The 26,026-nt window shown below is 41.3% G+C and overlaps 2 protein-coding genes across 3 annotated transcripts; both read left to right on the top strand.

Moving 5' to 3' along the window:
* Positions 1–525: 525 nt before the first annotated feature.
* On the top strand, positions 526–10,674 carry LOC117541080 (BEN domain-containing protein 4). The gene is made up of 6 exons (XM_034208158.1): positions 526–1,110; positions 4,126–4,695; positions 6,331–6,422; positions 6,593–6,619; positions 7,269–7,509; positions 8,956–10,674. Exons 1-6 carry the CDS (start codon positions 648–650, stop codon positions 9,186–9,188), a joined length of 1,626 nt encoding a protein of 541 aa, XP_034064049.1. The 5' UTR covers positions 526–647; the 3' UTR covers positions 9,189–10,674.
* A 1,510-nt stretch (positions 10,675–12,184) lies between these two features.
* LOC117541048 (rab11 family-interacting protein 1-like) lies at positions 12,185–25,529 on the top strand. Of its 2 annotated transcripts, none has more exons than XM_034208098.1 (6): positions 12,185–12,976; positions 16,047–16,576; positions 17,065–17,653; positions 18,241–20,601; positions 22,338–22,443; positions 24,245–25,529. In XM_034208098.1, exons 1-6 carry the CDS (start codon positions 12,597–12,599, stop codon positions 24,500–24,502), a joined length of 4,224 nt encoding a protein of 1,407 aa, XP_034063989.1. In that variant the 5' UTR covers positions 12,185–12,596; the 3' UTR covers positions 24,503–25,529. The 2 variants fall into 2 exon arrangements, with proteins under 2 accessions (XP_034063989.1, XP_034063988.1); XM_034208097.1 differs by having other exon boundaries at positions 22,308–22,443.
* The last annotated feature ends 497 nt before the right edge of the window (positions 25,530–26,026 follow it).

Raw genomic sequence — 26,026 nt, 5'->3', positions numbered from 1 at the left:
GTATAAAATTAAAGAAATATGTCCTGCAAATTAGTTAAAAAATTCAAATTAAAAAATATAAATATAAATATATATTTATATTTATTCGAAGAATAAAACATGTTGTCGAGTTCAGGACCAAGATGTATAAACTCTTATTTCAACTGTTTGTTTTACTTCGTTTTATTGATCCAAGTACACAAGCTATTCTATTTTTTTCTAGAGTAAGCGCAAACAGATAAAGCTAAGGAGGCCCACTTTCTCTTTTGCATGATGTCTGTGTGTGGATGGCCTTTTCTTACATTTGCTCTCATGTTGCTCAATTGATGCTCTGAGCTCAGTAGCAAAATGGCCTCTGCCTTTTATCGGATTTCATTCTGCGTTTTTTTTTCATTTCCAGATTGTACAGTTCTGCTATAGCGCCCCGTTGTTCTCTGTGTGTATGGTGGCTACAAAGGAGGCAGCATGCACAAGTCCCGCCTGTATTTCCCTCTGGAGGAGTCTCAGTGTCTGTGCTCCGGACTGGGGATTGGAGCGGCTGCTTGTCAGTAAATGAGCCCACCCTTCCCACAGTGTGCATGAGGGAAACCGAGCCAGACAGCGACGGATCTGATCCTCCAGCCCGTCACACCACAACATCGAGCCATCTGCCGTGACACCTGGCCGGGATGGAGGGAGAGATGCAGCCCGCAGATGAAGGGCCCTGCGCTCCGAAGATGTGCCGCCAGCAGCAGGGTCCGCACAGCAGCCTGAAGCCATTCCAGAGTAAGCGCTCGGCGGGCAAGTCGCGCGGTGACAGGTCCGCTGTGGTGGAGGTGCCTCTGTTTGGCGACGGGCATCACTTCACTTTCCACCCCGATCAGCCTCATCATTTCCAGCCGCACCATCACAACCACCAGCACCACCAGCGTCAGCAGCAGCTCCACCAGAGCAGTGTGGCTATCAGCAGCAGCCAGCAGCAGCATCACCAGGCGCCAAATCGTTTCCCCTGTGAGAACAGGCCCAGCAGCAGGGTCCCGACATCCACCTCGGCAGCGGCTGCAGCCTCTCCTGGTCCCCAGCAGCGGCGCACCAGCGGCGGCAGAGCAGAGCCCAGACTCTCCCCGGACTGCACCTACAGTATCAGCTCAGGTGGGTTTCAAAGTTGTTCAGAGTGAGTGATGAGAGTGACTCCTTCTCATGTGTGGATCCTTCTCCAAAGCTAGTTTTATTTATTTGGATTGACACTTTTCCTGAGCTAGGCTACATGTCATCAGGCTGTCCTGTTTTTTGTGTGTATATTTGGGGGTTTTGCTGCCCAAACACTGGAGCATAAAGCCTCAAGAGTCAATCAACTTAAATGAAATACAAACAAATGTGATATTAAAAGAAAAAATCTCTTTTGTTCACATGAGCTTCATGTTTTTGTTCCCATTTTTCCTGTCAGCAATGATTGATTTGCTGCTGTAATGAGAGCAGTCATGATTGAATCTCCAGTGTGCATGTGCTAAAAATTACATTGGGTAATTGTCTGTGTGTGTGTGTGTGTGTGTGTGTGTGTGTGTGTGTGTGTGTGTGTGTGTGTGTGTGTGTGTGTGTGTGTGTGTGTGTGTGTGTGTGTGTGTGTGTGCGTGTGTGTGCATGTGTGTGTGTTTACTTGTGTGTTTCATGTATGTGTGTGTGCAAGAAGGCCCTCACAATCTCTGTTGAAACACATTGTTCTGAGCTAATTTTTCTCCTCAGCTGCGGTTCATTAGGGTTGTGCAGGCAAAGGGAGAAATGTGTTCCCTGTGTGGAGGGCGGGTCCATGGGAACTAACGTTAAGAAGAAAGCAATGAACCCAATCCTGGCAGTTATGAAATTAAACATTACATCTCATCCTGTAATCAGATATTAATCTCTTTATCACATCCAGAAGCAGAGGCTCAATTTGCTGCTGGTTATTGTTGCTTTACAGACAATCAAGTGTTCATTCTAAGCTCAGGTTGCACTGTACTCACTCACCTGAACGAGAACTGCCAAAAGCACACTTTAAGTAACAGTGGTTTGATCTAAAAATAGACATTGTTGTAATATCTTTCACCAACCTAAATATGTGAAAGTGCAGCTTGATTCCTGAAGCGCAGTAATGATGACCCATTGTTTGCACTTTTCAGTTATACACTTGGTCCTGATGTTACTTACGAAATAATCACACAAAACCATATTTTCCACTCTAATTTTCCACAATCACATCTGAACATGCTGTTCATTCTTTACTGATAATGACACGTCAAAGAGCTTCTTATCTGCACAATGGGAGAAACTTAATGTCCCTCTCATGGCTGTAAAAAAAAAACTTGATGCCCTTCTCATGGAGAGAGGCAGCAGAGACCCCTGGACTCAGCAATCAGCTCAGCACACAATAACACAAATTGCATTGAAAAGCCGTTCCCAAAGAGTTGTGATTAAAATAAATGGGGCTCCTAAATTTGCCTCTGCAGAGCGTGTTGTTTTTAATGAAATTTTATGAGGCTCTCAGCTCACAGAACTGGTGAGAGAAAAAGGGGAGGGTGGGTGGGGGGTGCAGGGTGAAGGGGAATGATATCAGATACATCTCGACGAGTAAACAGAGACAGCACGCATATTAATAGATGCAACACATCTGCGCCAGGCTGATAGACACGTCTGAGCGAGTGAAAACGCAGCAGTGGCCGCCCAGAACTCATTTATTAGTGTGCATATTTGTGTGTGTGTGTGTGTGTTTTTTGTGTGAGGACAGAGGACTCATAATCATTACATGGAGGTATGTGTGAGATCATCTCATTGAGACGTGCCCAGACTACCAGGGAAACTGTACACTGAGGCTCCTTTCTGGACAATGGCTCCGCGCTGATTATCTTTTTCACGGCTGCGTTTTGTCACAGCAGCTACTGTGACTTTATGGTTTATTGACATCTGAATAAATCAGCATAATGAAGCTGACATTTCTGTGATCAGAGGAGCCTACTGTATGTGGAAGGATTTGCCACCAAAAAGACACGATGCAAACGAAAAACATGGGAGACAGAAACGACAAAATCCAGGGAAGGATTGAACACAGACTCGCTCATTTTGTTCCCTTGAGTCTATCTGCTGCTTTCTATTTGGGATTTCAATATGTTTCAGCAGTACATCACTTTAAGTAATGTACTTTTAAGGTACTTCTTCTCTCTCGTAATTCCTGGTTTTACTTAACTACATTGCAGAGGAACACAATGTGACCTTTACCCCCATATGTTTTTTGACAACAGAACATAGATTTTGCATTAACAATAGGCTTAAACAGTAGAATACATTAAATGAAATAAAACCAGTGGGTCCAAACCCTTTCAACCTGCAGCCACTTTAAATAAAGCAACATCTAATTTGGCCCCTTCACATGTTTTATATTTCTACGAGTTGTCAGCAGATCCTCTGAAGAAAACAAACCTCTTTAAACCTTCCAGATGGTTTAATATATCAAGTTTCAGGGCCCAAAGGGGTAAAATGATCCAGTATTGCACAATAAAAGCAAATATTATATAACAGTCCAAATGAATACAGATTTTGGTAGCAGTTTTTCTTCTTATTTTCTGCACCATTAATCCCCAGCTACAACAGTAAGGTTATGTTACACATTGAGGCCTCAGTATTAACAATTTAATTATGTGAAGGAAAATATTGCAACAGTCACATGTTGGCATTTTACTGCAGAACAAGCACTTTTAAATTAAGTACATTTATCTGATAATACTTTGGTACTTTTACTGAAGCAGAACTTTAACTTGCATCTGAGTCCTTCTTCCACAATTTGTTTAAGTGCAAGGAATAATCTCTATTTAAGGTTAGGAACGCTTAGGAAAAAAAGGGGATTTATGAGTTATTCTGGAGCTTTCGACAGCTTTACGTGGTTTTCATGGTGAGATTGAGTTTGTGTGATTTTCAGGCAGTTGTAGATGTCAAAAACCTTATAATAATCTGAGCGTTTTTGAACTTTTTAAACATATCGACCAGAATTGCTACTAAATGGACTGTAAGGCGATTATTTTGCTGTTTTCCAAATCAAAAAATAAGCCTTACACTTGAAATGTATCAGCGTATGAAAACAGTATACCTGTGGATGAAATACCACTGTTGACCTCTGGATTTTGTATCTCTCGTTTGTAGAGAATCGTCTCATCCTGGATGCCTTCGCCCATCAGTGCAGCCGAGTCCTCAGCCTCCTCAACAACGGTCGTCTCCTGGAGCCTTCCTCCTCCTCTTCCTTCACCTCCAACATCAAGCTGGAAGACGGGGCAGGGGAGGAGCTCCACAGCTCCTCCCTGGGGAAGACCCAACCTGAAGAGGGCTCCTCCACCACAGGCCCAGAAGAGGAGGGCCACCAAAGCCATTTGAACCAACAACAGACCTCTGCGGTTCTCCGTATCTTCACAGACTCCCTCCAGAACTACCTGCTCTCAGGGCCGCAGCAGAAGCAGGAGCGTCTGGCTGCCGGGCTGGAGGAGGACCAGTGTCCGTCAGCGGGACACGGCCTGGGGGTTTCTCCTCAGAGACACCCCCTGGGAGGCTGGGGCTCGCCGACTCCTTCAGAGTCGTACGGACACCCCTCGTCCACGCTGCCCGAGGAGGACGAGGAGGAGGAGAACTGCTGTCCGCGCTGCCTGGAGCTGGAGCAGGAGGTGCTGTCTCTGCAGCAGGAGAATGAGGACCTCCGCAACAAGCTGGATACCATCCCAGGTGCAGTAGTGAAAGACAGGGCTTTACTTTGTTTTGCGTCTTTTCTTTGGGATGGGTCAAAGTTACAGTGATAGAGATTGGTGACATAATAGAACTACGGTGTTTTTCTACCACAAACTTCCAGACATTTATTAAATCTATACGTAGGGATGAACACTTTGTTCCTTAAGATATTCACTTAGTGTCAGAGATAGATTGTGTGATTTGGAAGCCATAGGCCAACTCAGTCATGGGGTCTCCGTTGTGCCTTATTTTCACTCTTTCTCTTATTGAAAATGTTGGGACTCGCAGTGATAGGTGTGGGGGAAACTTCTGAAGCAATTGGAAACAGGACTCAGAGAGACACGAGGAGAGCTGGAGCTTTGGTGGCAAACACTGACGGTTTATTTGGAGTTACGGCCGGAGAATTGACAAGACAGGTGGTGTGTCACGAGTTGTCACAGTGGTTGGCAAACCAATTCTGAAGAACTCTTTCTGTAGCTCGAGGTTTTAACTAGTTCGCAGTGTAACAATCAACATTCTTCATAAGTGAGACTAAACAATTATGGACCCTGCATCTAACTAGAGCTCTCGTCCATAGAAAAGAATGTGCGCCAGGGAACCTATGTCCCTGAACAGTAAACTACCTCATGGCGGCTTGTGCTGTCATAGACTGGCAACAATGATGCGCCCAAGCTGCTCCTCCTTATAGATAGCAGCAATAACCAAGGCCGTAGAACAGTGCTTCTCAAAGTGTGGAACGCGGACCACTGGTGGTCTGTGAGCGCCCCCTTGTGGTCCGTGAGTATATTGGTAACATTTCACATTTGAAATAAATAAATACATTTAAGTTTTCCGCACTCTCGCAGGAATATCTCCGCAATGGAGTGAGGTTAAGTTTTCATTTGATTGCAGGATATAGCCCAGCGCAACACCGTCATCCCACATGTTGCCACTTGTTTGTACCATTTTCAGGCGATTTGTCATCTGTTCTAGAAAAACGATGTGTTTTTTGATATTTGTGGAGTTAGGAGAAATAGGACTTGATAGGGTCTTGACTTGCACTCTGCTGTGACTCGACTTACTTGAATCTTGAGTGCCTGAAGACACAAATCAACCTGATCCTTTAAGGCAAAGAGTTTAGGAGATTAGGTGATTTATTAATCAATCCACATAAATTACTTTTATGTGGATTGATTAATTCACTAATACTTTTCAACTCTACTCATTTTTCAACCTTTTTCTAATCTGTCACCTGTCTGTATATCTCATTACAAATAGTAAAAAATGTTCTTTCTGGCTGATTTCAGAATCTTTTATTCAGTCTAATGCATTAATCAATACCAAACCTATTATCAGTATGTCATCATTAGACCTAAACAGATTGTGTCATTTGTTTCAGAGAGTGACATGTTCTCCCACTCTAAATGCATTTAGAGTTTGGGGCAACAGTCTTAATAGCATCTATTTTTATTAACTATTCTACTCACCCTGAAGCATTCTGAGCTCCACTGTGCCACGTTAACCTAATTTGCAATAAAACGCCTCAATTTATCTGCATATTGCCGGAGTATTGTTGTTAAATTATACATCGGATGGTTTGTCTCTTTGCTTTCAACGATTTTCAACAATGCCTTTGCCTTTCTGCTCACACAGTTCCCTGTCAAAACGCTCTGGACTACTTTAAGACTGTTCTTGAGTTTCACAACCAGCTGGTTCCGCCGATGACAGAGGAGCAGCTCACAGAGGTGAGAAAACACACGGCACATTATTCACAGCTATTAAAAGCATGTGTGATCAGTAGCATTTGCTAAGGTGTAAATATATCAGCTCATATCCATCAATCTGTGGTACAATTCTGTTGTGTTCATTTTGCAATTAAGTGGTGTGATAATTAAAGAAAACTCTTTCTCTGCAGGAAGAAGAACGGCAAACAGTCTTTGAGGTCTGTGTTCTTTCTTTAAGCCTTATTATGCTAATTTCAGGTTGATATTTTTAATCTGTTCCTCTTCTGTGACATGTCTCCATGCTTTAATGTTCAAAAAGCTCTTTATTGTTCTCATACTGCCTGTGCTGCAGCACCTCTTTTCACCCTCTGTCTGAAACCAGAGCCCAGTCTGCTCTGATTGGTTAGCTGGCCGGCTCTGTTGTGATTGCCTATAGATGTCCCGCCCCTTAGACTATCATGTACAATGTGTTGGAATGCTAGCCAATAGTAGCGTGAGTGTTACATAGTGATGTCACTATGTTACAGAAGTAAACAAAGGAGTCCATGGGAGACATTTCCGGCACCAAAAACATGCACAAAAACCGGAAAGGGAAAACCCCAAAAAATCGAATAGGGCCCTTTTAATAAACACAGTTTTTTAAGAACATAAATGATTTTAGTGTACTTCTGTGTTATTTTTGCATGTTAAACCGACAGGAAGTACTTCATCTAACACCTACAAGTCAATTTAAAGTTGCAGTCAAAAGGTTTAAGTAAATATCTATGAGCAGTTTAGGGTTTAAAGCATGGTGCATTAAAGATGTTGAAATACCTGAACTCCCTCTCTCCATTTCATCTCCTGTTCTGCTCCTCCTCTTCCCTGCAGGGCAGTAAGCAGCTGCTGGAGAACTACCCTCTGTACATCTCCAACAAGCAGTGGGACGAAGCTGTCAACTCCTCCAAGAAAGATGGCAGGCGGCTGCTGCGCTACCTGATTCGCTTCGTCTTCACCACCGACGAGCTCAAGTTCTCATGCGGTTTGGGCAAGAGGAAACGATCCGTCCACTCAGGAGATCCAGGCCTGGAGAGACGACCGCTCAACCCCGTCAAAGTCAGCTGCCTCAGAGGTACAGGGCCTGGAAAATATCTGTGGAAGTGTGTTTGCTTTATGCTTCAGTCTGCTCAATTTAAGTGATACATTATGACTGAAACTCTGGGAATTGGTAGACCTCCTACAGCTGTCCTTCTGCCAGGAGCTCTGGAAAATATCTGCGTATAAAATGTGAGTGTGGTTTAAATGATGTAGTGCCATGCTTGTTAGAGTACTTCACTCTAACAGCCCATGTTTCACATTTGAAAAGCAGCCGTAACTATCGAGTGAGTCCATTATTCAAGGGATTGTAACAATTCATAACTGTTCACATGACAAGCATAAGGTCGGCCAAACATTTTTTTTTTTACATGGATATGGATAGGGGTTATCTTATAATTTTATTTGGTTTAGGATCTGAAAAATGTGTTAGGAAAGTTCGTTTTGGGTTGGATATTGGACAGACAGTCACTCAGGTCTTCTTAATTACTGAGTTTCATTTACAGACCCTCAATAACTCCATACTAAATGATGCAAAAAATTATAATACATTTGACAGTGGCTGTGAGGTAGTGTGGTATTCTACCGATCAGAAGATGTGGGTTCAATCCCAGCCCCAGTAAACTTGTCGATGTATCCTTGGACAAGATACTTAACCCCAGGTTGCTCCTGTGTGATGTTAGCTTCCTCCAGCCTGGCGGCCCTCTGTATGAATGGGTGTGAATGGGTGAATGCTGACTTGTATATCTAAAGTGCTTTGAGGCGTCGTAAAGACTGGAAAAGCGCAGTATACTGTAGATGCAGTCCAATGTTTATGGCCCATCTTTTCGATTTGTCATAAATTGATTTTGCATAAATATTTTAATAGAAGATAATTTCACTTTCTTTCAATAGCTCACATACCATGTGATCTTATGACTTCAAATCAATGCAGAATTGTATAACAACACTGTTTTTTGTTTTTTTTATCTTTGATTTTATCTTTAATTGTATTAATCTGTGTGAATCTGTGCTGTCCTGTTTTTCATCCTTACCCTGTTGCTGTTAAACTACTGAATTTCCCCACGGGGATTAATAAAGGTCCATCTTATCTTATCTTATTTAAGGCGTCTATGTCATGTGACCCATTGACTCCCATCCATACCAGATATTATTACTTTACTGGATAAGTAGGAGACATCTATTTGTATTGGAATTTAGTTCAACCTCTATTTTATATGAATGTTTTAATTAATATTAAGCCTAAACCAAAAAAGATTCTCAATAGCTTCCATGTCATGTGACCCGAAATCAACACAGCATTGTATTACTACAACAGACAAAAAAGACACACCTCTTTTTCATTGGATTTTTATTGGATCAGTAATAGTTTATAGGAGAACTTTCCTAAATCACTTACTAGTACAAGTCATGGCTTTCTCTGATTTGTCAATAAACCAAAACATATTTTGAATCCTGTCTTTATTGATCCTCTCTTCACCAGAGTTCATCCGGATGCACTGTGCCTCAAACCCAGACTGGTGGATGCCGTCAGAGGAGCAGATCAACAAAGTGTTCAGCGACGCGGTGGGCCACGCGCGGCAGGGCCGGGCGGTCGGGACGTTCCTGGGCAGCAGCGGCAGCTCCACCAGCAGCCTCTACATGGACGCCTTCGAGGGACATCTGTCGCAGGACGAACTGTATCTGAAAGGCTGCCACAACGGCCAATCGGACTGAAGTCAGAGGAGAGATTTAAGGACAAATGCCGGAAATGTAGCTGAACAACGACAAATCCCAAAACACCGACCTTAACCTGTCACTTTACACAGTCAAGAAAACATTCCAGTTTATCAAACAGATTATAACCACCTCTGAAGCCGTTTTAATAGTTTGTAGCCATTTTTATATACTATACTATTTTGTTTAGCCAGATTTAAATTCTGAAGTGTTTTCAACTTTTTAAATTTGAGTCTTCCATTTGCTACTTTTTCTATGGTTTCATGTTTTGAGCAGTTGTTCAGTTGGTCATCAGGAACATATTTCTGTTAGTGTCACCCGAGTTAGAGACGTATTATATCCAGCACTTAGTCTGCACCCTTCTTCGCCTTCATCACAGAAAGTAGCATTTCATATTTGTCCTCCAATCAACAGGAGTGCCTCTGAGAAAGTCATGTTCTGTTACCTGTAGTACTTCACATCCCCATTTGTTTTTCTCCTAATGAATAAATTCTGATTTGTCAAGTTTTAATAAGTCTTTCCTATGTGTTAAATGCAGCTTTCCTTGGGTTGAAAGATGTTTTAGTTAAAGCCGATCTGTTTTGAACTTCCTGCATCAGATTCAGGATATGCAAAAAAACAAAAGAAAATGTGAGGTGTCTTAGTAATTTAAGTGCATACTTCCTTGAATCTGCAAAGGTTACAAGAGGCCTTTTAAATTAGTATTAAAAGCTGTATATGACAGTAAAAATGCAGATTTCCAAAACAAGCAAAAAGTGGGAAAAACAATACGACTGTTTCCTTGTTATGCCAATGTTCTTTGCTCTGTCATAGATTTTTTAAATTAATTCTGATGAAAAAGTCTTAAAATATAACATTATTTTATTTTACATTCAGTTGTCACCATTGGATGAATAAATGTTGCCATTTAATAATGCCTTAAACTTGATTCAAGACCTCCAATATATAACATATGTATGTTTTATGTGTTCATGTAATCACAATGTGAGTTGTAACTGTCTTCTTCATAATGACAGAAAGTATCCACTTCTTAATAATTATCTGTTGATAAAAAAAGCACTTATTCCTTATTTGCACTTTTACTTGTCTTGTTGTGGCAAACGTGTGAGTGGTATTTGGACAGAGTTTATGATTTATATCCTTTGACTTTGTATTTATTTGATTCAATCACTCCATGACACCGTTTTCTACGTTTTGAATGTAGCAGATTTATTAGGTCAGTTTGCCACGTTGACAGTGCTGTGTAAATGTGTGATATAAAGTACAGTATTGTGTGAGGTGTCTCTCTTAAAAAGCCAAGTAGAAAAGTGCCACAGAAACCTGAAGCAGTCGGATTCTGTTGTTGTGTTGCTGTTCTGAATGTGAGCGTTTGTTTGTATTTACTCCCTCAAAGTGGCTGTTATCAACACTGTGAAACATCTGTATGATCTTTACAAATCTAAAAGCTTCTGTTGTTTTTTATTTATAATAAATGAACTAAGCACTGAAGGTGAACACTTGCTTTCATGGGGATCTGTCTACCTACTGTTCTAGCATTTTTTATAATTTGTTTTAATATTTAAAGAAGTTAGACAGATCAATATAAAATAATAACGGTGTATCTACTGTACAGTACAGTTTATTTTTGGGTCATTCAGTAGCATCTGATCTATTATTCCAGATCATGATATATTGATTAGGTAATTTATTGTAAATATGGAATTCACTGGAAATCAATGTTTTCATTCATGTCTGTTATACAGAAACAATTCAATGACTGGGTTTTTGAATTTTTCTGATGTAGACTAAAGGTTGTTCGAAAGAAGTGGGAGTATTCATGCATTTTACTTAAGTAATAGTGGCAACACCACCGTGGAATATATATATATATATATATATATATATATATATATACAAGAGGAATTGTGAATCAAGGGAAGTGAAGGTGGGAGCTTATGTAGAAATAGACAAAGGACAAGCTCTATTTCATCAATCAAAAATAAATAAATAAACTATTATTCCATAAATCTTAGTGAGATCAGAATCAGAAGCGGGTTTATTACCAAGTAGGTTGACACGTACAAGGAATTTGACTTGGTGTCGAGGTGCATACATAAAAGTAAAACAAAAATGAAAAACACAGATAGAAAACCATAATTGTTTAGATTTGCCATAATGCAGCTGAATTTCCCCTTGAGGCTGACTGCAGATCATTCAGGGGATCAGGTGAGGGCTGATATGTTTTATCAGAGAGAAATAGCAGGAAGTGACTACAGCTCCTCCACCTGGGAGTCTTCAGTGTGTTGTTGCTGCTTCTCTTTTGTTCTGATTCTTCTCATAGTTAATGTCCCTGACCTCCAGCAGGGGGCGCTGCAGCTCATGATGAAGTCCATCAGAGAAAGCTGTTCTCCAGACAATATCAACAAAGAACTGTACTGTAAGTTTAGGTAAATGCAAATGTGTATTCACAAAGGGCAATACACTTAAATTGTCTATAATATTTTTAAAGGATGAATTTGCCTTAAGGCTCTTTTATTGTTTGGATTAAAAACGTTTTTTATGAAATTGTTAATTCTTCAACTAATTTATTATTTCAATTCATTCGTTTTTTTATGCCTTATTTGTTTCTGTGTTTTTGCTTGCAGCAATCCTGCAAGAGGGGACACATTGTTATAATTATATTCCAATTTATCTAAATCAGATTTTCAGCTCGATCTGGAAATTATTTATTTTTAGAGAGGGTTCCGCCCTTAACTTCAATGACTTCTATTTCTGCAGTTTCACATAAAGACAAGCTTCTGAATGCATCTGTATTGTTCGGGGTGTGCTCTCTGTCAGCAGTGTGTGTGTGTGTGTGTGTGTGTGTGTGTGTGTGTGTGTGTGTGTGTGTGTGTGTGTGTGTGTGTGTGTGTGTGTGTGTGTGCGCGTGTGTGTGTGTGTGTGTGTGTGTGTGTGTGTGTGTGTGTGTGTGTGTGTGTGTGTGTGTGTGTGTGTGTGTGTGGTTCTGACAGAGCTCCGGCTGGGTGTTTCTCTTTAATTCTGCGGCATCCCTCTCTCTGTATGCGGGTCTGCTGCTGCTGAGGAGGGCGGGCCTGAGCACGATGAGCATATCTCGGACAGTAAACTAACAATGCGACATGCACGCGCTGTGGGAGGATTTCAGCACGCTGCTCGCCATAACTTCGTTTGCATTGATTAGATTTGGCCATGGCACGCTAAACTGAACACAGGCCCGGTCCGCTGTCTGGAGGCTGACCTCGGGTAAACCCTCAGAGGCTCCTCGGACTTTTGGAATATTCTGCAGCAGAGCCGTGTTTTGGCGCAGCACGGAAACTCTGGCGCAACACAAAGGGGGGGATGATCTTCAACGCAGCTGACAGCTAGTGAAACTAAGACCTTTAGAGACACACAGACACAGCTCGGTGCAAGATGATGTCACTGATAGATCTGGACGATGATCAGAGATGGGTGCCCACCCATGTGAATGTCACAGTGCTCCGGGCCAGGGGACTGCGAACCAAGGGCAAGCATGGCAGCCGCTACCTCTACACCATCATCCAGGTGGGCAAGGAGAAGTACACGACCGGGCTGGTGGAGAAGGCGGAGTTTCCCGAGTGGAACGAGGAGTGCTGCTTCGAGCTGCTGCCCGGGATCCTGGAGGCCGGCGGCCGGGGAGACTACCCCCCGGGGAGCGGGGACCTGCTGCTGACCGTCATGCACCGGGTGCTCATCGGACTGGACGTGTTCCTCGGACAAGCCGTCATTCCTCTTGATAGGATATTTCAGGAGGGGATGTGTCCACGAGATGAGTACGTTGTGATTGGGTTTTAATTAAGCATGCATGACAAAAATGCCAGATTGCTGCTCATATAAGAGATATAAATGATGTGTGATGTTTTATGTCAGACTTGGACATGCAGGCAGAGGTGGAACAAGAGGTTTTACAAAGTTGCAATACTACAGAGTAGAGATCCTCAAAATATGACTAAGTATCAAAAGTAAAAGCACTCATTATGCAGAATGGCACAATTAGCACTTGTACTTTAGTACTGGAATACAAGTGATGGATGAATGTATATAGGCATCACTAATGTTGCACATGGTAAAGTGGGAGTCCATTTCAACATGTATAGATCGGTTATATATTAGACTACTCTGCAAAGTAACTACATTTGTCAAATATTAAAAAGTATAAAGTGAAAACATGGAAATACTAAGAATACCTTAACATTGAACTTGAGTACAGAGCTTAAGTGCTTAATTGCATTCCACCAGTGATGATACTTAGCCTATTTAGTAAACATTACAGAAGGAGGTCTTTAAGGTAGTTTTTATTGTAAATAATGTAAATATGTAAATAATTCAGCAGCCTAAGTGTTGATGGATAGTTTTTTCCTCTCACCTGTTATAATGATCCTCATAGAGATGTGCAAACATGTGCTTTTGCAACCCAAATCACAGGAGCTGTTAAAAGAGTAAATGAGAGTTGAATACTTTAATCAGACATCTTAGTGTTTTGCAGGATGACACATTAAGCTGCTGAAGCTTGAATCCTAATTGCACACAGGCTCATTACATTATGGCCCTTCAGGCTGATACTGTTACAGAAGCAGTTCCCAAAATGCACTGCAAATCAACAAGATGAGACGACGAGTCGCAGTTTCCACCCTGGAACAAGTTCATTTAGTGATTGTATCCAGAAAGCCTCCATCTTTTTCTGCACACTTTCCATTTCCCTCTCTACAGAACTCAATGTATTCTCATATAACTGCGTGGAAAAACTAGTTAGTTTAATCTTCATACAGAAGATATAGTTATGTGTCATGCTGTTATGTCAGACTCACAGGAAGTGGTGGAAAAAGTACTCATTGATGATTTATTTAAGTAAAAGTAACAGTACCACCGTGTAGAATTAATAAACTAAGATTTCTACAGGAAAATAACCAAATATACTGACAAAAATGGAAGTACTCATGGTGCACAATTGCTCATTTCAGATTTATATATAATACATTACTGATTTAGTGATGGATTAATGTACATTACTTCAATGTGGAGCTGTTACAGGTATGGCTATCCGAACATCTTTATATACTATTGATTAGTTAACAGCTGATGTTAGGACAAAGAATATAACATGTAAATAGTATATATTTGACCAATAGGGCACTAAGTATGTTTGCACCCACATTTATTTATAATCAAGAGATAAATTGTTTTCCATAGTCTTACTTAATCTGGCTGTTGTTTTGTGAATTGAGACCTGCCAAATTAGATTAGTGGACTTGTTATCAATACACTGATATAAATAGTATGAGTATGTGAGAAGGAGTGACTGATGTTCATCATTTGATGTGTTCAGAATGTGTGATGTGTTTGATGAGTGTAGAAAACCACAGGGAAGTGAAAATATGAAGAAAAAAAAACGTCTGTCAATGATAATTAACTATAACTTAAAATGTGTTCCTTATTCTGCACCATGTGTTTCCGATAGTAGGAATGTTGATTCAGATAACATGCTGTAAGACTAAGTTATTTCTACTGTTTTTTAAATAACGTTGACTCTTTTGTAATTTGCCTGATAGTGAGTATTTGAAGACCTCATTTGTGCCACAGGTGACGCAACAGGAGTCACCATCAAAATATGAAACATCTCCACTAAAGCAATACAACACATCTGGCTTTAATTGTGGGCTCTCCGCCCTCTCTACGCTCAGTGAAACTCACTGAATTCATGCTGTTAGTTTTGGCACTACAACACGTTCTCTGGTCCACTCTAAGGATTTAGGAGGCAGAAACAGAGGGAGGATTTCATCGGTTCACTCTTCATACAGTATTGTCTCATACAGTACACACAAGCCACTGGAACTTGAAGAATTTGGGTTGTGATTTCCTTTTCTGAGGGCTTGTAAAAACAGTAAGATTATGAGTACTATGCCCCAAGCATTATTTCCAGGTTATGTAATATGTGGAAAGCATTGACACAAATAAATCAATGTTATTTGTTGTTGTCCCTGTGCATGGCTTGTTCAACCTCTGATTGCCTATAACCGATAGCATCACACTTCAGTGACATATTTTGTATGACTGCCCAGACCCGGCGCCAGAACAAATCTACAGAGAGGGCATATGATTTTCATAGGAGGGCACACAAAACTGTCATGTGCTGCTGCCAGTGGCGGCGCCAGAGATTTTCTTTTGGGGGGTAGCTTGACGTTCCATAGAGGGTGCTCAAACATGTAGGGTTTCCCATTAATGTCCCGGGCGCTACAGTTGAATTTTCTACTGCTACACTCCCCACTCGCACATACACAGTATGCTTGTTACAATGAAGGCTCGATAATCAGCTCACGGCATATAGGTGTAAGCAGGGGTAAAGTGCTATTTTCTTTAAGTGGAGGGTGGACCTAACATCCTCTAGGGGGGTCCGGGGGCATGCTCCCCCTTTTTTTTTTTTTAAATATTGAAGTTAAAAGCATCAATCTGGTGCACTTTGAGAGCAAAATTAAGAGATCTATGGATACATCTCTCAACACCCATTTGAAACAGAAGTGTACATTTATCTTGATGGATATTTTACAAATCACTCCCCTTTTAAACTGTATTCTTGTTTTACTGTCATATAGTATTTCATACCTGTTTTTCATTGATTACTCTTATATACTAGTATCTGACATCACATAAATCGTAGCATTAAAGTTCACAGTTTATTAATAATTAAAAATTTAAAAAATGTTTTTTACATTTTTATAAATAATATAAAACGTGTTTATTGGGGGAGGGCAGGAATGTCAAATGGGAGGGCCTGCCCTCCCACGGCGCCGGGTCTGTGACTGCCACAGTTTGGATGTTGACTGTCCCTTTTCCTTGTGACTCCAGATGGTTCAAGCTCAACTCCAAGGCGGGCAGAAAGGAGAAGGACCGAGGCGGGCTTCAGGTCACGGTCCAGTTCACTCGCAACAACATGACCGCCAGCATGTTCGACCTCACCATAAAGGACAAGCCTCGCTCTGCTTTTGGAAAGCTCAAGGATCGAGTCACAGGGAGGAAGAGGGGGGACATGGAGTCTTCCTCAGCTATTGTGCCCGGACGCTTCGCAGCCCTGTCAGGATCCCTGGGGCAGCCCTTTGAGGAGGGGGGCGGAGGGCCGGCTGAGACTCGAGATGTGGAGAGAGCAGAGGAGAAGAGGAGCAAGGTGAAGGACTTCTTCAAAGGGAGGCTGCGAAAGTCGTCTGACACCAGGTCGTGTTCCTCCCTGGCTTCAGAGAGCAGTGTGTCTTCCATGGCCAGTGATAACCCCGGCCCCCCACCCAGCCTGGATCTGATGTCAGACCCTCCCAGCTCTCCCATCTACACCAGCAGAGTGAGAGCGGACACCCATTACGGAGAGACAGCTTTAGCTAAAAAGGGTAGGCTTTGAAATTGTTTATACATCTGGATTTTGATCTGTTTTGATTGTCAGTGTGATAGGCACTCAGAAATGTTTTAATGTTTGTTGATTATTATGTGTTTACCTGCCCAGGGACTGCAGATGGAAATGAGCTTTTAGCTATAATCATGTATATAGCATCTCTTCTCTTTTTGAGATGAATGCATTTTTATGCATGGTCCTTGATTAATAAAGATATATAACAATAGTTTATATGTGCATGAAACAGCCTGGTGACTGTTTTTACGAGTGCCTTATAATTAAGCACATTCTTTCAAGCTCGAATGCTTGGACCAGGTTAATTGGTGAACTCAGTTTATCCCAAATTCTGTTTTCATATATGAGGAATACAAGGTAATGTATTTCTATGATTTAAGATGGTAACCAATGTAAATAACTACAATTATAATTGAAAGGGTTGCCTATGAACCTGATATGTTTCTTGTTTGTTTTCCTTTCCTCCAACAGTGCTCGCCAGCCAGCACACCACACATGTTTTCACTCACAAGCGGGCCTTCAGCGATGAAGCCAGTAAGATCACGACAGCCTTCCCTCGCCCAAACCTTGCAGTGGAGTCTCTGAAGGGTCAGACCATGACTCAGTCCAAGTCTTCCTTGTGTATAAACGGCAGCCACGTCTACGACTCGGAGCCATCGACTCCGAAGAGCCTCGGAGCCCACCAGTCCAGGCTGGTGCTGCTGGAGAAATGCTCCCCGCTGTCTCGCTCCCTGCAGAACCTCACCAAGAGAAGCGAGGACAAAGGAAACTTCACCGGTGGCCGACGCTGGTCCTTTGACAAGACGAAGAAAGAGGAAAAGGAGGACGATAAGGAAGCTCAGGCGTCGTCTCCATCGAATCAGCAAGCTCAGACAGAGATGCCCTCCACCTCCTCTGCCTCTGTTTCTCCCGACAAAGGGAGGAAGCTAAGAAAGACGCTATTCTCTGGAGGGAGGAGTGATTCTCTCCCAGCTAAGTCTGATATGAACCAGGCTGGTTCGACATCTGAGGGGAGGCTCAGAGGCTGGTTTGGCTCCGGTGAATCCCAGAACAAGCCAAGGTGAGTGAGGGTCGTTTACAGGCTTTGCTCTGGGCTCCACAGTGTGTTGTGAATCCACAACAACCCCAACATGTGATGCCTGCTTTCAGCAGTGTGTCCCGAGTTCAGTGTTTGCTCTGCTCCATGCTCATTTGAAAATGGAATAGATAGTTAACTCCATTTTACAACATGCTGTTTCATCATCTCATTCTATATTTTCCACAAATAGCCCTTGAGCACTTCTATTCTTTTTTGTATCACTGTGTGTCTACGTTTCTGTATCAAAGATGCAACATCACTGTGGTTTAGAGAAATGCTCCTGCAGGATGTGATGAAATCATCCCACATTAATATGATCTCACCCTTGAAGAAGGTCTTGAATGCATTTTTTATTTTGCTTGATTATTTTGCAAATGTGCTCTGCTTTTTTTGATTAAGTTACAGTTTTTTTTCATTTGGCCAGTTTGATCTTGTTTGATTTGAATCCACATCTACTGATGTTATTCTAGGTAACACAAATGTCCGCTAGTGTTGTGGTTGTCTTCTCTGTTTGGTAACCTGGCACATCATTAACTAAGAGGACTATTGTGCCCTATCTTCCTCTACAGGCTGGAAGTTTCTCCTAAGGTAGAAAGCAGCTCAGACGTACCCCCTCCCCTCCCTCCTCGCTCCCCTGTACCCCCTCAGTGCTCCTCTCCCTCCGCCCCCCCCTCCGGTCATGCCTCACCTGATGACTGCAATAACACCAATCCCTTCTCCCCCGCCTCACCCCCCATCTCCTCCTCTAACCCTTTCCCCTCACAGTGCAACCCTTTTTTCGAGGATCTCATAGCCGAGGAGTCACAGAGGTCCCCTACTTTTGCACCTTGCACCTCATCCAACTCCTCTCCCTTTCATTACACCACCCTGCCCTGCACACCCAGCCCTGCTTGGGATGTTAAAGCTACAAATATGGCTCACATGAAACGGGAGCGCCCCAGGCCAGTTGCTAGGCAGATATCTCTCCCTGCAATAATACCCAAAGCAGCCAAAACAAAACCCTCCGCCCCTCGCTCCATGTCTGAGTGTACAGGAGAATGGGACGACTCTTTCGATGCCTTTGCCTCCAGCAGGCTCTACTCACCTCAAGGGAGTCTTCCTCAGAAACAGAGAACCAGTCAACCATCTCACAGTGATCTTCCAGGTAATAACAACACCAACGCTCATGCACACGAGCTGCAAACATGTGAAGAGGAGCCTCCACCTTTGCCTCCAAGGAGACCTGTAAGAACTTCAGTGAATGATATTTACTCTGATGGCTGGTTGCACAGAGGACAAGAACTAGCTGTCCATAAAGAAGCCTACCTGCTGTCTCAGACCGGCGTGGCCTCGCTGCAGCGGGGAAGAGAAGCAGAAAGCAAGAGGAACAGTATCTCTCCGGACCCTCACACCAGCAGCGAGACCTCAGACTCGCTCAGCGCTAACTCTCAGACGTACGCAAATATCACTCCACCAGGATTCACGACAGATGAAAAGCTCAAAAGGTTCAAATATGAACCTTTGGAAGATGAAAACCACCGCTGGGGAGGTATGTTGTTCGAGCAAGACTTGTATGGACGCATGTGCAGAGGAAACTACGGACAACCCCAAATGAATCGTTTATCGTTGAATGCTGAAGAGATTGCCGGAAATAATGTGACATCCGTGAACTCAGGACCTAAAATACTTGATAGTGAGGTATCTGTAGCAGACCTTTTAAACATATCATGTTCTTCCTCAAAACCAGATGCAAAAGCACTAGAGATTACAACCACTCGAGTAGCAGAGCCAGAGTCTAATCCACCTGAAAGCACATGCATCAACAATAATGTGTCTTTGTCTCCAACCTTGGAAGATCTGAACATGAATGTGAATAATTCTGATTTTGGCTTTATCGATTCAGATAGCTCTTCGCATTCAGAGGTAGTTGACCCACTCAAAGGCATTAGGAGTTTTGGCGGGACTTTTCCACAACCGCCAGAAGCTTCGCAGATAGCTGCCTACCATGTGGAGACAGTCACCACACCTGAGGAACTATTCACTTTGAAGGACACCTACATACGGGAGAGAAACTCTTCCTTTGAAATACCTGCATCATCCAGCAAACTGTTCAAAGTCTCTCCAGTTTACCAAGACAATTGCCATGATCAGCTGAATAACTCCAGGGTAAGCAGCAGAGACATCACTGCGAGAAATGCAGACGATATTAAAACTGAGTCCAGAGGTGTTACTGCAAGAAGTGTTGCAGATTTAAAAAAGACACAAAAGGAGTTTGATGATAACGGAAACCCACAAGCTAAAACAGCCGCACTTAACCAACATGATGCATTTCCTGGTGTGGTTAGTGCACGTTTGAGACCAAAAGGACTGTCTCGACAAAACAGCAGCGGCAGCCCAAGCAACCAGAGCCAAAACGGAGACAGAGAGTTCGAACAGTTCTTGTCCCTCGTTCAAAACATTTCCGAAGTCAGAGAAGGACCGTCGTCATATCTGCCCTCTAAATCAGCACTTTCTTCGTTACTGTCATTAGTAGATAGTACTACAAATCAAAATGAGTCCAATGAAACATCACAGATATCTTCACAAGACAACACAATAGTAAAATCCTCTGATATCAGCTTTAAAGACCTTCATGCTAAAGTAGCACCAAACTCAAGAACCCCTACTAAGTCAAAGATTGGGGAATCTTTGCTCGAACCCTCTTTCTCCTCCATCCCGCGCACACTCTCCCTTTCAGGTGACGCACAGGCTAAGCCCCACCCTACCCTTGTTTGTTGCCCCTCCATACATCCCTCAAGCATGGGGCCCGGTGCTGGAGCCAGCAGTACTCTGGCAGTGGCCCCCTACTCCTCCACCACCTGCACCACTGACCAGCCCCTGGTCGATGCACGCCACTCACTTTTTCCTGAGGAGACTCAGCCTGCTAGCAGCCTGCCCCGTCAGGAGAGCAGGTGAGAGACCTCCCACTAGGATATGACGTATGTAGCTATACTGACAAGCTGTAGATTTCCACATGAACTACAAAACACCTAATGTTTTTTTGTTTTTTTACTCTTGTTGCTTTGTTTACTGTTGGCCTGGCTTGATGTTGAATGTCGTTATAAGTTCTTCCAATGTCGTTGGATGACACCCGCTGCATTGTTCTTGGCTTTGCTTCACATTAATGTTTTTCATCTCATTGTTCTGTTTCTCGTTGGCTATTGTAAATCTGTTGTTTTTCTTTCACTTCGCCTAAACTGCTATTACTTTGACCCGTTGATACATAATCTCCAGATATCTAGAAGTACATAAAAGCTTATTTCTTCTCCTTACCTATATTATATCACCAAAATATGTTACTTTACAGTTTATGTGTAAGTTTGTTTAATTAAGTGAATTACACTTTATGTATTTTTTACTTCCGTCTTTATTTATTTATTTATTTTTTAAACTACGGACCTTTTATAAAGTGCAATAAGGAATATTTCACAGTAAGATTTCAGAATAAAAAAGTATAAAAAAATCAATGAGGTAAAGAATTATGCAACATTACAGGGTGATTCATTTCATACCTCAAACAATTACCAACTTGGTCCAGAACTTAATGAACAGATTTTTTGAAAGCGAAGAAAAGTCACATTTTCCATAACATAAATGTAATCTTTCTATCCCTGTATTTTGGGTTCGGGAAGTGATCAGTGCCTTGTAATGCACATTGCAGGGAGAGATCCGTTTTAATACCCTTCTTAGTGCTTTGTGAAACTCTGCCCGGAAACTCCTTATCACTGGACATTTACAACCTATGCCAGTAATTGGCTTCCTGAAACAAATGCTGCCTCCAACATTTGGCATCCCCTCCAGAAAAATGTGCTTTCTGCTTTAGTTTCTATTTTATTTGATGTATTGTGAACTCAGACGTTTGGCTCAAAACCAACGCAATACTTGCATATAATGTGCACTTAGGAATAAGTAGAGGGCATGCAGACGCACCACTTGGGGGTAAAGAGGATCAAATGCTTCAGGGACCCAGAGTTTGACGAGTCATGCCAGGAATTTTTGATAAAAAACATCACGAGTGGCATCACGAGTGGCAAAACCATGATAAGGCCCAGGGACTAAACTTTGTTCACAATCTTTTTTTACACTTTATTCTCCGTAGAAACAGGAGAGACATCTTAATATTTGGAATACAATTGTATCATTAACATATTTTTGTTTTGGAAAAAAGGACCATCGACCATCTGATTGTTATATCAATAATATAAGCATAAGATAATCTGGTAGCTTCAGTAGTTTTTCTTCTGATTTCTAGATTTTGAAACATTTCTGTGCTGTTGTTGTTGAGTAAGTACACCCTGTGTTTCCCTATAGATTATTTCATCTTCAAGTAACAAGAGAATCACAGCCCTTGTATTAAAGCCATTTCTTCTAGTTTAACCTCAGCTCACATTGCTGCAGTTTGTAATGCTCCAAGAACAGTACATTGTGCTTATGTTTTTCCTACATGGCTCACTGTTTCTTCACAGATTCCTTCAGATTTCCTGCTTAGAAGTTATAACTGCTGACTGACCTGCTATCAATCATTTGACCGTGCAAAATGATATATGAAGAAAACAATAATGTGCTTATAGTAAGAGTACTGTGTTCAAATACTCGTGCTGACCTCTTTACTCTGCAGAACTCATCCAGTGAAACCGTTAACTTCCAGCCAATCAGAGAAGAAGGAGGGCCGGTCGGTCCTGGAGAAGCTGAAGTCCACCATCCACCCCGGACGCACCGCCCACCAGGCTGCTTCCGAACCTGAGAGGAGTCAGGTAACAGAGACCAAAACACAACACTATATTAACCCTTTATAAGCTTCTATATTCTCTCATAAAGGCCATTTTCTGCCCTGTTTAGCCACATTATGGGTTTTCACACAAATGCGACCAAAATAAAGCACTAATATGCTTTTTTGTGATATGTCCAACTTAACTGCAAAAGGATATTTCAACACCTGTGACGGGGTATTGCTAATATTCTGGTTGGACTGAATATTTGAGTTACTGTGCACCTTTTTCATCGTGTGATTGAGTTGTATTACTGCCATAAAGTAAATTAGTCAAGGTATTAAACAAAACTGACAGTGTGCAGCATCAGCCCAACAGCTCCTTTTAGACTGAGGCTACTTCCAACACTGGGGAGAGAAATGCTGATCCCATTAGTTCTTTGGCCCAGATACGATTTTCAGGTCCTAAAGTTATGTTTCTAGCCTTTCCCTGTGACATCCTGGTCTATTTCATTGTGTCAGCGGATAACATTATTCTGATGCTGTTAAGGTACATGGATAAGCATCATTTTAACCTGATACAGAAGTGCAGAGCTGTTTATTCAATTAAACTTCTTGTTAAGATATGATCTGTTTTTGCTTTTTAGTGTATCTCTATTACACATTTCTTTGAAAGTTTATCTTGGGATTGAGACTGCAGGGAAAATAATAAAATCAAATACAAACAACCCTACCTGTCATAACAGTGTTAAATAGTTGTTTTGTTTGTGGGTAGGACAAAACAAAAAAATGGTGTTCCGACAGTAATTAGTGTTTTTTTGCTGATCTGCATTCTTTACATGTATGTCACTTACCTGTCAAACTGGATCTAAAACGTCACAGTACATTTTCTAAATCTACCCATAACACTGCGCGAGTCTCTCTGTGTGTTCAAACAGCAGAATAATTAAGTTATTAACATATCATAATAAATTACAGGAAGCTATTAGGTCCACAGACTATTTAATGCTTCTGTGAGCATGTATTAACACCATTACAGCACTCAGTGCAGGACCATAGATCACTTCATTGTTTCCAGTGAATTAGTGAGCCATTTAGAATCGTAATAAGCTATTTATTTTAATCAGTTTCTCATTTAAAGGAATAATTAGACAATATTACAAATACACTTATTTGCTGAGAATAAATTAGAAGAATGAGAGTACTCTCATATCTGAATGTTAAATAGTAAGCAGCAGCAGAAGACAGTTAGCTTAGCTTCAAAATAAATGTATATGTAAACAGCTAGCCTGGCTCTACACAAAAACTGAACTGCATCTTTCAATTGAGCCATGTTTGACCCTTGCCTCCAGCCTTAATTGCTAACATAGATAACCATCTCCTGTCTTTTGATTTGCTTTAAGAATGTCACAAAAACAGGAAATGAGCTAGCATTTTTGCACACTTAATTTTAATGGGTTTTTGGTAAAATGCCTAAAATAAGCTTTGTGACACAAGAGTAATAGATTTCTACATTTAGTACAAAATCCTTAACAAAAGGCAGTTGTTGCCTCTGTCACGTGAATTCATGCAACTGAGTTGTTTTAGCTTTCTATTATATTTCTGCCGATTACATTCATGCTTTAAAATCTTTAAATTTGTGGACATTATATTGCTGAAAAAAACATGTAGTATATCTATGTTGGCCTCCAAACATATGTCATCCCAGCAGCACACTATAGTGGCATCTCTCTCATATAACTCTTGGCAAGGCAGTGAATAAGAATATTTCCTTAATGCCAAACTAATCATTTAAATATTTTGCACACATTCATCTTAACTGTTCCTGTCCATTCTCTCTCTTGCAGGAGGTTAGAGTGGACAACACGGCCCACTACCAGCAGCTGACCAACATGGAGCTGATCTCCCTGCTGCTGCAGCAGGAGATGGACATGCAGAAGCAGGACGCGGCCTCCGAGCAGCAGGCGGCACAGCTGCACAAGTGTGAGGCTGATCTGAAAAAGGTCAAGCTACAGGTTCGAGACCTGGAGGACTACATTGATAATCTTTTACTGCGCATCATGGAACAGACCCCCACGCTGCTTCAAGTCAAAAGACACAAGTGACAATGTGACGTACAATCCTGCAGAATACTGAACTCGAGTGGGTTCATAACGCAGGGTTAGTATTACAGATTGGGAATCACTGTTCGAGAGACAGTTACAGTCAAACAAATACTCCACAAAATATGATCTCACAATCATCCAGGTCTTCTCACTGCTAATACTGCCTTGTTGATGTAGACACAATATTACCCAAGATGCATGCTGGTTACTAGCCCAGTTTGACACAGACAACAAAATAATAATAAACTACTATGAGAAAAAAGCTTCTATCAAACCTTAAAGGTAATTTTACTCATGCTTTGTAGAATAATTTAAGGTAGGCTGTTCTGAACTCACTGCTTATACACATGCGTAAAATAAAATACAGGCTAGAGGTAACACTTTTGCAGAGTGCATTTAACATAAAACACAAGCTAGTTCCTCTGGCAAAATATGATGTTAGCTCAAGTAACCTACATTTGCAGCTGTTAAAGTGCAAACACAACATCTCCACAAAGAATGTTCACCTCACATTGTTTTAGGAAATTGTGAAAACAGGTTTACTTGAGGTAATGCATATTTTCAAATAGAATTGAAGAAATGCTAAAAAATGTGCATATGAAAATACTGCACTGCATAATATAAAAGAGGTTTCTGCATTAACATCGCTTTATGATAATCAATACACAATAATCCTGTTTGAAAAGACTAGGAGATGAAGACTTATTGTCTCTAGGTTTTTACTTTTACAAATGATTTTGTTTGTTAAAGTCTTGTTTTTTGTTACATGCAAAAACAACAAGGTTTTAATATATTTCGTATGTATTGTTTGTCTATCTCGCTTTTATTTGTTGAAATAGCAACATTTTATTGTAGAAATAAAACAGCCTCAATGCAGCAGATAAGAGTATTATAAGTTATTTCGATTAAATACTTTTGTCATGATAATATATTATCTAATGTCACTCCAGTACCACTGTAGCTACTCACAATGCTTTACATGACCTTAGTACTGTACTGTAATACAATAAAGTGCACATGAGCCAAAGTGTTGTGTCATTTGTTGTTGGTTTGGGAAGTAACTAAGTACATTTACTCAAGCACTGTACCTAAGTATACCATTTTGAGATGCTTTTACTTTACTTAAGTATTTCCATTGTATGCTACTTTGTACATCTACTCCCCTACAATTCAGAGGTGTATATTTTACTTTTACTTAATACCTTTGGTTACTTTACATATTTGGATTAATGATGTGAAATATAATCAACACTTAAACAAGACTTTAGTTCCACCTGGAGTAAATTTTCAAGCCACCCTGCAGCATACAACGTCATTAAAACTAGCTGCACCTTTACCAGCTTTGATAACACTTTAATGCATCAATAATTATAATAAAAACATATAATATTATTCTGATGAAATATATGCATAACGAGTACTTTTACTTTTGATACTTTAAGTATATTTTGATGCTAATGCTTCTGTACTTTTACTTGAGTAATATTTTAAATGCAGGACTTCTACTTGTGGCAGAGTATTCCT

Source organism: Gymnodraco acuticeps, unplaced genomic scaffold (genome assembly GCF_902827175.1).
Source record: "Gymnodraco acuticeps unplaced genomic scaffold, fGymAcu1.1, whole genome shotgun sequence".
Classification (NCBI taxonomy): Eukaryota; Metazoa; Chordata; class Actinopteri; order Perciformes; family Bathydraconidae; genus Gymnodraco; species Gymnodraco acuticeps.
The sequence above is the reverse complement of the archived record's forward strand: the minus strand, read 5'-3'. Positions and strand labels throughout refer to the sequence as shown.

Coding starts and splice junctions, on each gene's coding strand:
- LOC117541080 (XM_034208158.1), top strand. CDS start 648: ATGGAGGGAGAGATGCAGCCCGCAGATGAAGGGCCCTGCGCTCCGAAG. Junction 4,696..6,330: donor CAAGCTGGATACCATCCCAG/GTGCAGTAGTGA, acceptor CTGCTCACACAG/TTCCCTGTCAAAACGCTCTG. Junction 6,423..6,592: donor CAGAGGAGCAGCTCACAGAG/GTGAGAAAACAC, acceptor CTTTCTCTGCAG/GAAGAAGAACGGCAAACAGT.
- LOC117541048 (XM_034208097.1), top strand. CDS start 12,597: ATGATGTCACTGATAGATCTGGACGATGATCAGAGATGGGTGCCCACC. Junction 12,977..16,046: donor GGGATGTGTCCACGAGATGA/GTACGTTGTGAT, acceptor TTGTGACTCCAG/ATGGTTCAAGCTCAACTCCA. Junction 22,444..24,244: donor CCGAACCTGAGAGGAGTCAG/GTAACAGAGACC, acceptor TCTCTCTTGCAG/GAGGTTAGAGTGGACAACAC.